This window comes from Phaethon lepturus, unplaced genomic scaffold (assembly GCF_000687285.1).
Source record: "Phaethon lepturus isolate BGI_N335 unplaced genomic scaffold, ASM68728v1 scaffold10405, whole genome shotgun sequence".
Taxonomy (NCBI): Eukaryota; Metazoa; Chordata; class Aves; order Phaethontiformes; family Phaethontidae; genus Phaethon; species Phaethon lepturus.
Window position 1 is genome coordinate 61,719 of NW_010542656.1, and position 16,819 is coordinate 78,537.

General features: G+C 41.0%; 1 protein-coding gene across 1 annotated transcript in view; it reads right to left on the reverse strand.

The window, feature by feature from the left end:
• Positions 1-16,414, reverse strand: part of LOC104621574 (WD repeat- and FYVE domain-containing protein 4-like) — a 29,936-nt gene extending 13,522 nt beyond the window's left edge. Inside the window, exons 1-10 of the mRNA XM_010288096.1 lie at positions 16,397-16,414; positions 15,482-15,601; positions 14,802-14,919; positions 13,990-14,099; positions 9,940-10,093; positions 8,261-8,352; positions 1,787-1,999; positions 1,523-1,556; positions 1,113-1,235; positions 143-300 (exon numbers count right to left, since the gene is read on the reverse strand). Of these exons, the coding sequence (XP_010286398.1) occupies positions 143-300; positions 1,113-1,235; positions 1,523-1,556; positions 1,787-1,999; positions 8,261-8,352; positions 9,940-10,093; positions 13,990-14,099; positions 14,802-14,919; positions 15,482-15,601; positions 16,397-16,414 (1,140 nt within the window). The remainder of the gene's footprint in view (positions 1-142; positions 301-1,112; positions 1,236-1,522; positions 1,557-1,786; positions 2,000-8,260; positions 8,353-9,939; positions 10,094-13,989; positions 14,100-14,801; positions 14,920-15,481; positions 15,602-16,396) is intronic.
• Positions 16,415-16,819: the final 405 nt, after the last annotated feature.

The following is a 16,819-nucleotide window of genomic DNA, read 5'->3' on the forward strand; positions in this document are numbered from 1 at the left end:
CTCAAGAAGCTTGACTGTGAGAAAGTCCTGTACAGCATCCTCTGAAATCAGCTCCCCAACAACCTCTGAAATGGGTGCCCAAACCAGCCAAAGAACACACATATCATTCATTTCTGGAATGCTTAGACTTTTTCTTATTTACCTTCTCAGACCCATAGTTGCCAAAGCAGCAGGTGAAATCCTCAAATCCCCAGCAGAATGTTTTGTTCCAGTGAGGAGGAATCAAAACTTTATTTTTTTCGACAGCCAGAATGCTTTTCTCAGTATGAACGATGTGCCCAATAGCTCCCTTGGGATAGTCTGACAAGACAGAGAACATATTTAATTCTGTTGGTTTTAGAGCACTTATGTTAACTTTCCTCCTTGCACAGCTTGTGTGGTGAGGCTGGCAAATCCCAAAACTGGGCTCAGTGCTGTGGCCAGGCCCATAGACAGAATTCCACTCTACAACTGAGATTCCAGACAGAATAGCGGAAACACTTCTCTCTGTTGGACCATATAAATCCATGCAGAAATGATGTACTCCAAAGGAGTGGGTTTAACAGCGGTGTCATTAAGCTCCTTTTCATTGGCAGACTGCCTTATGCCATGCACTATAGAGGTTGCCAGGCATGTCACCAACAGCCTCTGTAGTACAGCTACAGGAGCCCACTGTCCCCACGAAGTTGTGTGATGTAAACACACACACACCACCATGGGATGAAAAAGTAGACACACTGAAGTTTTTCAGGCTTCTTCATGGTAAGAAAAGTAACAGACTAAGAAAAAAAGATTTGAAAATTGAGAAGTGGAGAAAGACAGACACTATTTACTTTGCTGTTGAATATAAAAAGAGAGAATGAGAATGGAAGAGAGTCAGCTTTATGTTTCAATTTAACATGTTCAGAATGTAGAAGAAAGTTCAAGATTTCTCCTGAGTATTTGAGTGTTTTCAATGCCCACTCACAATACACACATACACAAACAACAGTTGGCAGAAGGGATCTTGATTATACCAACTCATACAAAGCTGTGTGACTATTTCTGTGCTCTTGAAAATCCAGATTCACTTCACCCCATTCAAGAATTCTGTACTTATTAGGTCAGAAAATGGAGTATAGCCCCTGCAGCACCTTTTATTGTAACTGGTGAGAGCTTCAGATTTTGCAGGCTGCTCATAAAAGGAGGAAGAATTCCACTTGAGTGAAGGGGGAGCACAGTCTCTCTTCCTGATGAACTTTTCCCTTGGGCATAAGCTAGGAAAAAGGAATGGCATTGAAAAATGAATCTCTATTTGCCAGATCACGCAGGAGAGACATCTGTTTAAATCCTTAATCATAGACTCCAGGACTGTCATACATGAACCTCTTCATTAAAATAAAATCTTACACTTCTTAAATTCTCATCAGACTACATCCCTTCCTCACAGAGATAGGAAGCTAATCCCAGTGATTCAGGAGAAGAAAGAAGAGTATAGGTGAGACTTTGAGCTGCTTTTATTTGACTGTACCCATTCCCAGACTAGTTACTCATGTGACTGTACTGAAGAAGCAGAATTCAGATTTGATGCCACAGCTCTATGGCATACAACAGGAACAGAATGATTAGAAAGTGGAATCACACACACGTATGCACGTATGTGAGTGCATACTGACATAGTATACAGTGTGGAGAAACTTATAGCCCATGTTTCAGCAGATTTAAATCAGAAAACGTCTCTGATTTAAAATTTCTATTCTTGCTTTCCAGTTGAAATACTGTAAGATCAAAATAAATTATGCTCTCTATTCTCATGATAAAGTGGTACCTGCTTTGGTATCTGTCCAAAGTTGCTGATAAAACCCAGGATGGTGCTCTTAATCAGAGGATCTTTAATATTGTTGAGGTCCATCTTGTCTCCATAAAAGTAAGGGTGATAGGTGTTAACTGCCTCCACTGCAGCTGAGCCATGTTGCTTGTGGCCAAAAATCAGATCTATCCAGCGATGGAGGTGTGCACTGACATAGTCACTTTCCAGTGCCTGAAACCAAAAGAGAATTAATTAATTCAGTAGAGTGTATCTATTACAAATGCATTACCGCTTTCCAATCCCTTCTGGAGATTTAAATTCTCTGCAAGTGAATCTTCAGTGATTCAGTTCCTCCAGTACCATCATTCTCAGCACATTCTCACAAAATGTGACCAAAGAGATGAAGGGTGGATCCCCACAGGAAAAGGAAAGACAGAGTGCAGCATGCTTGGTTTAGCAGACACCAGAAGCAATATCCTCAGAGACAACACAGACGGGTTTCACCAAGCAAAGTGCAAGCACTCCACTGATCTTGGCACATCCTCCAGTTTCCAGCATACATTAAAGCCTGTGTTATCATGTCTTCACCAATACTGTTACTGAACACAAGATGGTTTAAATGAGCAAAACATTTGTTTGTGTTTGGTACCACCACTTTTCTCTATAGATAAAACACAGGTGAATTAAGGCACTAGTCTATTTGTAGAAATATGCCTTAGTTATGAATCCTACCAAGTAGCATGGAGAAGTCTTCTCTTTATTGGAGAAGACTTATATAAGCATAGATTGGAAAGAGAGACGACTAGCAGAGGGGCTTTAAGTTGGGTCTGAAGGATACAGCAGGAGCGGCTGCATGCCATGAAACAGCAAAGAGAATGTAGAGCTTGTACTGAAATGGCAAGGGGTGTTGCAAGCCAAGACAGGGAAGGGGTTTCGCAATAGTAGAGTTGGGATGCAGCAGGGCAGCTGTATGACAGAAGCTTCAAGACTGCTTGGGTTTGTTCAAGAAACATTTTGCTATTCTTGCAAGGCTTGAGAAAGAGTCACAATACCAGATTTCCTCATCCTGGAAAAATTCAGTGTCTGAACTCTTTTCCCCCAAATAAGAAATAGTTAACTTTGATTAGATTTACCACCTATAGTGACAGGTGTGTGGATTAATGGAATCAGAAGAAACAATCACTACTGGAGAAGACTGTGAGAGATATTACAAGGCAATATATCCACCCCAATGTGGGCTCCCTAGAAAGCTCAGCGTAATCATAGCAGAAAACTTATGTTTGGAAAACCCAGACAGCAAGTTCATAAGCAGTGGACACAAGTTTGAGCTGAACCTTTGCCCACCTCCAGGTTAGCCAACCTTACCGATGAGGCTTCACTAAATCCTGCTGTCCCTGTCATCACCTGCCTCACCAAATTTTTGTGCACTTGCAAATGGCCTTGCCCAATAATTCAAGCAGCAGTGTTAAGCATTATTAAAAATACTTTCTTATCTCCAAATCATTTGACTGTGCATTACTCCCTGATGCTCAGTTAAAGGTCTCCCAAGCAGACCATCCCACCCAAAGCACAGCAGAAATAAACAAGCTAATGGGATCCAGAACAATGGCTCATTTCACAGAGCAGACAGTTAGCCCAGTGCAGCTGGTTTAAATGACCCTGCCCACAGCTATAATGATCACAGGGCAGCTCAGAGAACAAGCACGGCATACAATCTGTCCCCTGCAAACAACAGGAAAACACTTACGAACAGACTCAGAACTCATCCTCATTAATAAGAGCAGTTAGTCCATGAACTGCAAACTGTAAATTTTGCCTGGCATCCCTACCAGAGCGAAACAAAGCAACCAGAGCTGCAACTGTGCAGCCTCTCAGTATTTCACAGAGCACTATGACAAGCCCAGCCAGGGAGGGAGAACTTGTGGACTCAGGAGGGAGTATGTTTCTTTAGTACACTAGATCCCTGACTTACTAAATATGACACAGGAGCTACTCACAATTTTATGTCAAGAACAATTCTTAGCTCTCATATTCTTTAAAGCAATAGCCAAACCTCAGAACAGTGTTGACCTGGATCTGTTTAATGCACTAAATTCACTGTGAAGCCTCCTAAAAATGACCATGATACCAATAACAAGCACATCCAATCTTGTGGATGATTTCAGAGGAGACAGAAACCCTCATGTTTCAGAATTCAACATCTCTAACTCTTCACTTCAGAGTTAGATGAACTTTCCCAGGCAGGTTAATCAACTTTCTTTTAACAGCAAGATTTCTTGCACCTTCCTGTGTAACATTTAGTACTAACTATGGTTGGAGAGAGAATATTGGACTGACTGCACATGAGGTCTGATCAGGTCTGGCAAATCATTAAGAACACGAGTTATAAACATGATCTTTCATTTGCTAAACTGCTCCTATCTGCTCCTATAGCTCTTTCTCAGCTGTGCCAATGTTATCAAATAGTGCAGCTCAGTGGAAGCAGATCCGTAGAACAGAACAGATGGTAGAGAGGGCCCAGTATCCACATTACACGCACTGTGGGGGTTTTACTTCAAACTAGATCTAGTCTGCTCCCACAGGCTGAATGCCACCAGCATCTGGAGTGCACAACCGGAATGCAGCTTTTGGTTTCGTTTCATCCAAAACAAATCTAGTTCACACAATCTGAGATCACTCTACAATGAGAGCAAAACCATGCTATGCAGTGGTGATGGATAGATTCATTTCCCAGCTGTACCCTTACTCCAAAGTACAAGGCAAAAGCAAATGTTCCCCGTTGTATCTAAGTGCCTTTGGAGTGCCCACCATTACACAAGCAGTAAGGAACATGCCTCGGTACTTTACACTGCAAAAAAGCCACAATGTAAGAGACAGTATTTGTCTCTATGTTTTTCTATAAAAAATGTCAGTGTAAAATTGCAGCAGCTTTCATGCACCCATAGATTTCTGTCTACAGCACCTCTGTTAAGGGGAGGACAGTGTTATTTCTCCCATGTTTGAGAAACTGGAGAACAGAGACTAAGCACCTTGAAAGGTCTCAGAGAGAGCTTGAGACAGAGCAGAGAAAGGAACCAGAGCGCCCCAAAAGCCTATATGCCTTCATTGGAGACACTGGGGAACACCAGGGAGCTGTTTCATGTTTGATCTTAGTGGTCAAAACCTATTTGTAGTGGGTAGCACTGAGCTGCTCCCCTGCAAGGGAAGGGATTGGGCACTCCCTAGGCTCAACTCTTCATTTTAGCAAAGACTGTACTTTGAGCAGCAAGCCTGCAGTGCACACAACACTTACACAAGGATGTCCTTTCTCATAGTAGATGTATCATTATGTGGTTATGGGCACTGACAAAAACTCAGGTTTCTCTTCCCTTCCACTACCTTTCAGTGTGACTAGAGCTCTGAATCTCTGAATCACTCTCTAGGCACCTTCAGAGATGCCCAACTCAGTAACACCTATTATTGTAATATCTATTATTGTGTATATACAGGAGCTTAAGCAGTCCAAACATAGCTGTAAATCTCTCTGCATCTCAGTTCTTTGGCAAAAACATCCTCTCTTTATCCACTCAAGCTAATAGGTTGCAAACAGGCTCAAAAATAGTCTGACTGAAAAATGGAAGCCAGGTTCTGGGGGAAATTCAAACACTGAATAATGTTTTCTTTCCAAATCAGAACAAAAAGCCCAGCTCTCAAATTTTGTCATGTATTAAAATACTACCCGCCCAATTCTAAATTTGAAAAAATTACATCCTTGTATAATAATGAAGCTATATACCATACAATATTAGTCATAATGTCTACAACAAAGTATTTTATGCAATATAAACATTGCAATGAAAAGATAATTTTGAAATGTTTTGATAACAAAGACAGAAAGTTGAAACGATTTACCGAGACTTTTTTTTGTTACTACAGACACACTCCCGTTTCAGCCTAACTAGTTTCCTGGTGAAAAGCTCTTCCATACATTTTTTCCTCAGACAGGTCTACTGACTGTGTGCTTGTCAGCCCAGTAATAGTGGGCTGTGATCTGAGTTACACATGTAACTGCTACAGAAATACAAAGAACAAGAAGATTAATGTAGCTTCTGTAAAGGGACTGATCAGTTACTGAATATGCTGTAAATTTAATGTACTGGCTTAGGTTACTAAACTGTGTGGCAGCACACCACTGAGTCAGGCTACTAGGCATAGAGACACTTGAGACCTGCTAATAATAGTAAGCAGCTATTCTCCACACCACGTAACTTGGAATATCAATAATTCACGAACTTTTATGTATTGAGGAAGTATTCTGGTGCAAAAAGTGGTAGGTGACTACTTTCAATCACATTTTCAAAATGATTGAAAACAACATTTGAAATAAATATATACCATTTCAAAATAGGTAAAATACCAAGATAGAAATTTAACTGCTTAAGTATTTTTTTAGCATTATTGTTCTGACAGAGACTTAAGTGAAGTGTTCAGGTCATGAATTCACAATAGAGACTAAAGGGACTTAGATAAAGAGAGTTCATCAATTAAACCAAAAATGAAATATCTCACTATATGCTCAACAATTCTAAAAAAGAAACAAAGGCAGGACTACTGCACAAAAAATTAGGCATGCACAGGCTCAGATCATATCCATGTTCACTCACAGGAGTAACCTGAGCACATGTGAATGAATCCAGAGTTGAACAGACTCACTCTCATACTCAGAACTATTCAGAAGCCAAAGTGTTTGAGGCATCAGGAATCTACACAGACAGCACGGGATGCAGGTGGTCCAAAGCACTGACTTGTCTTTGATGTACACTACCAGGAGCCTGTTCTCTTAAAACTAATAGAAGAACGTTTTTTTTCCAGGATGGATTCACAGCCCATAGACCAGTTTATAAGGGGTTTTTTTTTTTTTTTTTTTTTTAACATGGATAAAACTGCATTGCCAAACATTGGGACTAAGACTGGATTTCTGACAGCACTCAGGTGCCTGCAGGGAGAAGAAGATGTAAGAAGCCACCAGAACAAATAAATCAAACAGATGTGTAGGGTCTCAAGAGGGACACTTGAGGTATAAGAAGTAGACCCATACAGAAGTTCAAAATATAAGGGCAAGGGGAAGGAGATGCCAGACAATGAAGATGGTCCCCTTCCAGTTGTCTCTGTACTGACTTGAAACAAGGTATCGGGATATCAGAAAGAATGAGATGAAGATTCAAGAGAATGCCCAAGAAAACACGGCAATGATTTAGTAGTACAGAAAAATCACAAAAAGTATGGACTCTGAATGCAGCACAGAATTGCAAAGCAATGGTAACTTAATGGGAGCCTGGTAGTTCCTGTCAATGGTTAAGGGAACAGTGGAGAAAAGAATATTTACAACAGTATGACTCTGGTTTTGTTCGAAACAGGAACAAAGAGTTAAGGCAGTCAGTAAGGAGGTCAGAGACAGGATTTAGGAACGAGCATTTGGAGAGGTCAGTTGAAGAGAGGCTTATTTGGGAGATATCAAAATAGAGAAGATTGTTGTAGCCACAGGTTTGGATGCAATCGCCTACAAAGACATTGTTGAAAGTGAAAGCTGAACCCTCAAGGGCACAGCCTGCATAGCACAGGAAAGGTGAGAAGAACCCACTGAAGTAGAAACTTGAAGGTACACATGACAAACCAGGATGATGCAATGTCTTGAAAATCTTGGGCTATTTGTTTAGTCCCAACAATGCTAACACATATAATCATTACGCTTCTTGTACACAGCAACAATGTGCACACACTCACAAATACAGATTGACTCCTTTTGTCAGAGGAAATCTGATGAGATAACGCAGGTTCACTATAGCACAGCCCGTTGCCTTTTTAGTGCTAACAAAAGGAGAGTCCTACACCAAGATACTCAGCAGCAAAGTCTGTGTTCAAAGCTACAACCTTCCTACAGAATTGTCTTTGCACTCACTACTACGTAGCAGGTGACATCATACAGAAGTAAGACTTTCTAACTATGAATAGATAGCACTAATTGCAGTAAGTCTCAAGACCTTAAAGCTAACTATTTTCAAATTGCCAAGGCTGACTCCATTAAAGACAGGAAATCACATTAGGTTCCCTATCACATTAGGTCCCGTCTCCCCATCAATAAAAAAAATAATTGCAGTCCTGGCGTGACACAGAGATGGAGGTAGGTAGTTTAAACACACAGCTGGTTAGCAACAACATGGAACTGTATGCATATAAATGCCATGTGCATGCACTATGTTATGTTCACATACACTTACGGGCCGAGATTGGTCCATGCCACAGACCTAGATACAAACCTCACCTGGTTTGCCTTGATTCAGGGGGAATTGTTAGGCAGATAAGTAGACACACGAAGTTCAGAAACCAGCACGAACTCTGCAAAGGCAGGATGCATTTGGATCTAACATTTTGGTTTGTGACTCTGGCCTTCAGAGTTTCATTTTCAGTGGGACCCGATTCAGCATTTTGTCACAAATCTTGATATTCACTGACCTCTCTGTGCAGGAGAATGAATTTATGGGGGTCCCCATCTGCCCAAGGAGGAAGCTGCACATCTCCCAGCACTGTTCCATCCTGCATGCAGCCTGCAGGAATTAGAAAGGGAGAATTAAAAACAAGAATCACACACATTGCAAATAGGAACAGTTTTTCTAAAACACTTAAGTCAAAGGAAATGGATGTGATTTTCACACATGCTGTTTCAGGTTCTACATCAATTATAGTGCCATAGAACACTGCAGAACCAATTCCTCCTGGGATTTCTGATCTAGAAATAAAGCACTGAGAAGTTATAGTAACTGTTGCTAATACAGTAAAAGATATGTACATCCTCAGCACAAACCGTTTGAGCACAGACTGCAAATTCAGACAAGAAAAACCTGTCGGCACAACTTACTTTTTATACATAATCCCATGGGCCTAACTGCTAGATATTCCTACTAACGCAGCCACTGGGAGGGATTTTGTTCTTAAGTCCTTTGGAATCTGATTCCTTTCAGTAGATGAGCATATGTTCTTAAGCTGAGCACAGTGTTGCACAACTGGGTGAATTCAAATCTAAGTTAAGGCTCAGGTCTGGGACCGCAAGTTTCCTTACAGTGTAGCAGTGAACAGAATCGGGTTCTTGGCTTTGTTCATTATAAAAATCTTCCTGTATATTTTCTCTCTATTGGCAAGATTCTGGTATCTTTTTTAGGTACCTCCACTTGATTCCACTCATGTCAGATTCTGAACATTGATTTCAACCAGGCTTTGTTTCTTGGCCTCCTTGCAGGATGAAACAACCCCAATTCTTTCTTATCTTTTAACAATATTCTAACATTTTTTTCCCATTCTGCCTTTTCTTAGCACATCTTATTTCACTGAGATCTTAAATACAATTATAGCTAGATCTCAACACCACAGGTTACATTTCCTTTGCTGTGACTAATTTAGGATGATTCTTAAGGTACTTCTCCTCTGCCTTAATTGTTAACCAACTTGTATCCACTACAAAAAGCAGCTTTGTATTGCAAATGATGTGAATTTCCTCTAAAGTGAAGTGCCGTGCCTATTTCTGAATAGTATTTTTTCTGGATTCTCTCTGACCCTCCATCACTGATGCAGAAAGGTCTAGAGATGGTGTACATTCAGAAGAGATTGTGCTGTTGCTTGGGGCCAGGGATGATATATCAGGTTCATGTGGCTTGTGCAGAACCTTTCAGGATGATAGTGAAGACATTTGGTAACTTTAATCACCAGAGACATAAGATTTAAAAAAATACCTTTCACCAAGACCATTTAACAATTGATCCATCTCCAAAAATCAAATTAATCTATTGTTCATAGCCACATAGATGTGATGATACAAACCAGATTTTCAAAAGCAGCCATCTAGACTGCTTATATTGAAATTTACTTTTGTCTGACAAAATTTGCAATTCCCTTGCACAGTAACTAATAGGAACTACAATCCCTTCTGAGCTAGAAACATGGGGTTTCTGATATCATTCAGATATCAGAAGCTTGTATTCTTGTAGCCTTATTTTAATAAAAATTGATCTGTCATCGCTAAAGAGCCTCATCAGTCAGCATAGTCCAGGGACCAACTCCCAACATGTAATCCAGATCTTTTCCCTTGAAAGGATGCTGGGGAGCAGAAGGGGAGCACTGAACACCCTTCTAGCACTTACCAAGTTCAAAGTGATTCACATTGGTTAGGAACTCTGGCAAGTAGAAGAATTCAGGGATGAGTTCCCTGACATCGCTCATGTTGTCCCTTGATGCCGATTCCCACGTGCTCTTGACACTGTGAAACATCCTGTCTGCAACATCAAAACTCCCACCCTGTGAAATGGAGGCAGATAAAAACACTGCAGTGTGAATATTCCATTAAATAAGACGCAGATGCAGAATCTCAGCCAATTCTGCAATAATCACCTCATCATATGTTTGATTAGGTGATATCTCAAAATCTGTCCCAGCTCTGTTTACTGTGATCTTATATTAAGGTCTGTTTTAGTCCTGGTTTGTAGGTATGTAGTTTGAGAATACCATAAAGCTTGGAGTCTTAGCAGCAGTTCCCACATTGGTTTCTGATGGTAAGAACCACTGCTCTTTTGACCATCAAGTACCTGCACACTTATGATGCAACTCCTTTGGATCTACAAACTCTGCTAAGTCTAGGAACTGCAAGTCAGAAATAACTTTTGCCATTATCATTTGTTAGGGAGAAACTACCCTTATGGATAAGCTACCAAAACATAGAAGTCAATAAACCCTAAGTTCTGAAGCCACATCTCCTTGCTTGTCTTTTGAGATAGACTCGCACCAAAAGCCAAAAGATATTCCAGATGGAAAGTCCCTGGCGCTGTTTCCCCCAAAGTGAATTCTGACCAGGTTTTTGGTTCAGCCTCATCTCTAAATGACAACATAGTTCTGCTGTACTTCCTTGCATTTTATGTCCTTCTTCCTTATACCACTGAAAATTGTGAAGTCTTCCCACATCCACTCAAGGGACTGAGTGAAAAAGTGGCTAATCACATGAGTAAGCCTAGCTGGAGTTAATATGATGCACAAGGTCATCTTGTTCTTGATCATTATTAGGCAGGGACCCTTGGAGTCAAATTCAAATTGAAATTAAAACAGAGTAGAAGAAGGACTATAAATAAATCAACAGCTAACAAGTATCTCATTGAAGCATATTAAAGGGCTTTGTATATTTAATCTGCACACAGTGCGCTGTGTCTGGTGGTGATTGATGCTTTTTCATCTTTTTTTGCAGCTTTTATGAGAGCTGATGGTAATCTCCTGAGAAACAATATGATTTGTAATAAAAAGATTACCTGTATTAAATAAAAATAATATATACATAGGAAATGCTGTTAGCGCGACAAATCTGGTTAAAGATATTACCACCACGAAAAAATGTGATTTTTTCCCTGGCTGTCTAATTCATTTTAGGGAAAAGTAATATCTTTAAAACTTAAGCCTGTATTATTTATAAAGGAAGCAATAACTGATTTTCCCATTTCCTATATTAATAAATTTATTTGCATATATTTATATCAGAATTAATGAGTTTTCTCTCTCTATGAATGCAAAAACTGCACTGAAAGGGAAAAAGAGAATCAAGAATTGCTTTATGCCTTTAGATTGCTAGTCAACATAAACTCTTACGGCTTTTCTATAGCTAGATACAGTAAGTCTCTGTTTCCTTTCAGTACAGGCCTTACACTGTCATGAGGAATACTGGAAAAATACGCTTTTTAAAACTACAGTTCATCAGGGTATATACAAAGCAACTAGGCATAGTGCTCTCTAGAGAGAAGTTAGAACTTCCTATGTTTATAAAACTAAGCATCCTAGATTCTTGGTGGTGCTTTAAACCCAAAGACCTCAAAGTGTTTCTAAGAGATGCTTACGAAGGTGCAAAGACTTACCACATCCCCAGAGTTACTGAGAAGTAATTACCTGCCGACAGTGCTTAAATGATGGCTCAAGAGTCAGTGATACAATGAAGAGTAAGAACCCTATTCTGTTTGAGAGGTAAATGCCAGGAAAGAAGATTAGCCTGATAGATGAAATGCAACAGTGGGATAAGAATAAAAGGGGATAAAATCTGAGTTGAATCAAAAGCAAGTGTCACTAATTATTGAGGGCATTGGGTCCTAGAATGCCTTTCCAATAAAGACACTAAACACAGAAACCTTTCTTGCTTTTTTGTGGTACTGAGACCAACACCTGAAAGGAATTCTGGGAGGTACTTGCTAAGGTGAAGCAGAAGGTACTGTCCAACACCTGTCTGAAGAGCCAGTTTTTTATCCATGCCAGTACAACATGCAAAGCACATACACACTTTTCTCCAGAGTCAGATCTCAATACTTAACTAAAATGTGAAATCACAAAGTTTTGTAAACTCCCATACAGTTCCCTTACTAGAGGCAATGCTTCCTCACTGCCTTCTTCTGTGGTCAGGGTGCAAATCAATTCTTTGACTTGAGAAAGAGGATGGTAAGCCAACATCAGGTTTTCACAAGGGGTGCACCCAAGTTGTTGCATTTCCTTGTCATGTGCCTTCAGACTGGTGGTTTGCAGTTCTAGGCATAGCTTTTCCACTTTTTAAGATGCTGGGAAGCTTTCACAGCTCCCAACCCTGCAACCTTCCAAGGTCTTAAGTTTGGGAGTGCTCCTTTTCCAACCTGCTCTTGACTTGTGCATACAGTTTTCAGGTCTGCTGTTTGCCTGACTGCATCTCATGGTTAGCAATTCCTAAGCCACTAAACACCAGTCACCTAGGAGAAGTGAAAACAATGAGCTCAACTGAACATGCAGTTACATAAAAGCAAAGGAATGAGAGTGGAAGAAGTTCAGCAGTTTCAGTGGATCCATATCCACACAAAACTTGGAGTGCTTGAGAGCTCAGCAGCCTTTGAAGGTAACTATCCCCACAAAAATGCTGGTTACCTGCTAATCACACATAAATACTGCTGCAAAGCAGCTACTCAGAATGGGAACTTGTTATGCATGAAAAGTGTGCCAGTGAGATACAGCAGCCTTTGTTGTTTACGAGAAATAACTGCTCCACAGTCATTCATAACTGCAGCTAACATATGGCTCACAGAGTGCAATGGTATCCATTGCCTCAGGTGGTTCACTAACCCATCAGCTACCGCTGGTAACAGCTGATATCATAGGGCTTATTACTTAATTAGCACAGCACTTTATTTGTATTAGTTCATTTAAAAATAAAATTAAAAAAAGAAAAGAAAAAAGACCAGCACAACAGCAAAGCACTTGGAGAGCTGCAGGAGGTATGGCCAGTCCTCACCATACATACAGCAGTCTCTTGAGGCTACAATATTCTGGCCTAGCTGTCTCCCTCATTGCTCCATAAGGATAGGCAGATTTCAACAAGAGACTCCCTAAAAAATGCACTTTTAAGGACCTGTCCTCCTGATAGATCCTGCTATAACACAAGGCATATTACAGAAATAAGGGTAACAACTGCTACAGCCCAAGTGTCTGTGCTTGTGTGGCACCAACTATCTGCTGAAGAGGGCAGTCAGGAAATTTGTTGCCCCTTTATGATGACCAGGTGGGAAAGGTAAGCACAAATTTCAGTTGCCATGAAATTCAGTTCCATAGGGAGTGCTTTTGGCACCATAAAACCATGGCAAATTCAGAACAAGCTCAAATAAAATATTCCTCCAGCACTGGATGTAGTCTCACTCACTTCTCCTTCAGGAAGCTGATCCCATGATCCCTATCGTTCCCCACCCACCAGGACCTGTGCATCCTCATCTGGCCCAGAAATGCTCATTATGCCACCACAGCCAGCTCCAAGTGCTTGCCTGTAACCGCATTACTGTATGGGCATTTGGGCTTAGAATGCCTACCATGAAAGTCTCATATGCCCTAAAGTCAGAAGCTTGTATTCAGACAGGTAGCAAAACATTGTCTAGGTGTTTACATGCCTTAGCTCTCACAAAATGCATCACAGGACCAAAACTAAATAATACTTCTCCCTCAGAAAAAAACAAGATCATCAGGCATCAGTCATGCTCCCATTAAGATGTTTTCACTGAATTCAACAGACAGCATAGAGCCTTCAGTGAGCCCAGAGTCCACACAGAGTGTACAGAAAATGTTGAAAGAATTAATCCTTCTTCATTACATAGCCACTATAATGTGCTACATGGTTCATAACAAGGTGTAGGAGGGAAGCTGTCTTGCCCCCTTACCTGCAGAGAACAGAAGGTCTGGGTAAATGGTTCCATTCGGACCAGGTAAGATGCCACTATAATTGCTGATGAATAGTGAGTACAGTAATGGCACTGGGCTGACAGGTCTCCTGGAAATTGGACACAAACCAAATTTCAGTGCAAAATACCACCATTTCAAGCCCATAGCATCCAGTTACCCCAGCACATCTGAAGAGGGAGTAGGTATTTAAAGCAGATATGTTCAAGGATCTCTGAGCACACCTTGCATATTTCCATTGAATGTGCACAGTTTAGTAACTGTGCACACCTCTGTATGTTCTTTTTTTGCCTTCCACAATTTATTTTCTGAAGAAGGTGGCCTTCAACTTTCCAGACTATCCCCTTCCCCGTTAGTACCAAAAAAAGTCCATCTCCAGAGGTCAACAGCTTCAATGTCCTGTTTCCTTTTCTTACAGTAGCTTTTAGCTAAGCTGTGTGCATCAGTCTTCTACATGCAGCTTAGCTAACAGACAAGACTAATATGTGCAGCCTAGTTAACAGAGCAGTCTTTCCTAGGGAACATTGTTTTTTGCTGTAGCGTCTCTTCCTGCCCAAGGGAAGAGGACAGAATGCAGCAGTACAAGGCACATAAGGCAGTACTTGCAGGAGTCATTTCTCTTTGAATCCTCAACCAGTTTGTATCCAGAAGTGAGAGGATCTCGACATGGTGCTTCCCTTAGCCACAGCTGTGGAAAGTTTTTGTCTGACATTTTCCAAGGGATTCACCAGCATCTTCAAAGGCCTGAGGGCGCTGAAGCTTCTGCTGTCTGTTAGTCTCCTAAAACACTCACCCTCACTCTTCTCCACCTCATTGTAGCGCTGGATGAACTTGCGTTTTCTCTCAACAGTCTGTGCTCCCATGGGCTTTGACAGGTCCCGAAATGTATGAGGATTAGAAAGATTTAGAGTCTGAAAAGCAAAACCAGCAAAGATATGGATTTTTAGATCACTGAGTCTTAGACATCATGGATAGCTCAGTACACTGGATAGTGGCAAGGCCGTGTTGGAAGTTCCACCTATACAAGAAGGCCACAGACTCAGTACTAAAACACCCATCTCCAGAACTGGGATGGAAAGAGAGTGATGGCATGTGCTACTGAAAGGATAGCATGTACAAGAAGCTTCATAAATAAAGGACCTGGCAGGTTGCAAATTGCTCTCAAGGCTTTTCTGTCCAAACCTCCTTGTCAGGGGTCACAGAAGCTTGTTCCTGCCTGTCTGCTGAGCCGATGCAGGCTGCCCTTAAATAGGTAAGTATTTAACAGATGCTCATCCACCTTTCTGAGGCAGAATGTGATCCTCAGCATGCTGATTTGAAGATAAGGCTAATCTATAAAGAATCAGTACAGTTCAAACTACCTCAGATTTTGAACCCTTGGTCTAAACCCCTCTCTGCTTCAACGGCATCATTCAACAAACCTTTGTATGGTTGCTATCATAGAAAGTACAGAATGCTGCAGCAAGCACTGACCTCGGAGTGATAGTCAGCAAGGACCCACGGAAACACAGGATACTGCATGTAATCATTGTAGCTGCGGCCAGCCAATGTGTTCAGGTACATGAGGTAATCAAAGTTGCTGATCTCCCTCTTCTGCCAGGGAAAGGAAACAAGCATTACAATCTCCTAACTCCACCCCTGAAAACCATGCCTCAAAGGCACGCTCGAGTCCTGTTGTTCCACTAGGACAAGAATTATAAATAGTGTAATCAATCACCCATTGCCGTTCAGATCAGCACAATGTCTCTTATACAACAATCCATTCAACAGAATCTGAGTCTTCATTCTGGCTCTTCTTCAGACAGGCCATTTGTATTTGTCTGTAATTGCCCATTGCTTTTATGTTGTATTTGCATAACAGAGCATTTTTTACCAATTTAAGAGTGAGCCAAATGCATGTTATCTGTATATTGGAAAATCCTGAACTGCCTGTACAGAAAAGGGTGCACAAAGTGCTACATATAAACAAGAAGATATAGATTTCTTCAGTGTGTCTTGGGTCATCAAGATCAGGGGTACAGGAAAGTAAATGCATCTCTCAGCAAAACATCTGGGAAAACGAGAGGTGCACTGATTTAGATGTACAGATGATCTGTGAACAGTCCTTCAACTAGGTGGCTCCCTTTGGTCTCAGTTTAAAAATGTGCATAAAAATCACACTTAATCTGCCAGACAGTAGCACCATATGTTTCACAGGAGGAGAAACAAAACCTCTGCAATAACCACATGTAAATATTCTGCTCTTCTTGCCAATAACCTCACCTCCAGCAGTGAAAGAACAGCTTAGGCCTTGAAGCACATACGTATACACATACATATCTGTGTGTGGACACACAGATAGATGCTGATATTCTTCGCTTAACCATGTGCAGCCAAGATTTAGCTTACCTGCCACTTCTGGAGCATTGTCTTTTCCCCTCCTGAGTGTTTCCTGTATGGAACAAACATTTGATTGAAATAACTTGCTTCGGAACAATAACAGAAAGCCAACATCTGTGCTCCCTGTGCGTCCTGCTCTCATCTCACACAAATGAGAGGAACACCAACACTAGAAGAATGGTGAAAATTCATCATTGACCAAATCATTCCAAAACCAGAGCATGCCATCAGTTAGGTTAATGCTACAGGATGCAAGTTCCACTACTGCTTTCAGTAGGAAGGAAGTCTCTGCCTGAGGAACAGGGATGGCCCAGCTTCAGATGTCTGATTAGTTTATCACTGTTAGTCACTCTCCCTATGACATGCTGAACCTCCCTAAGCTACTTGCCAGTCTGCTCCTGAATGAAATGCCACTTAAAGTATGATATTTAA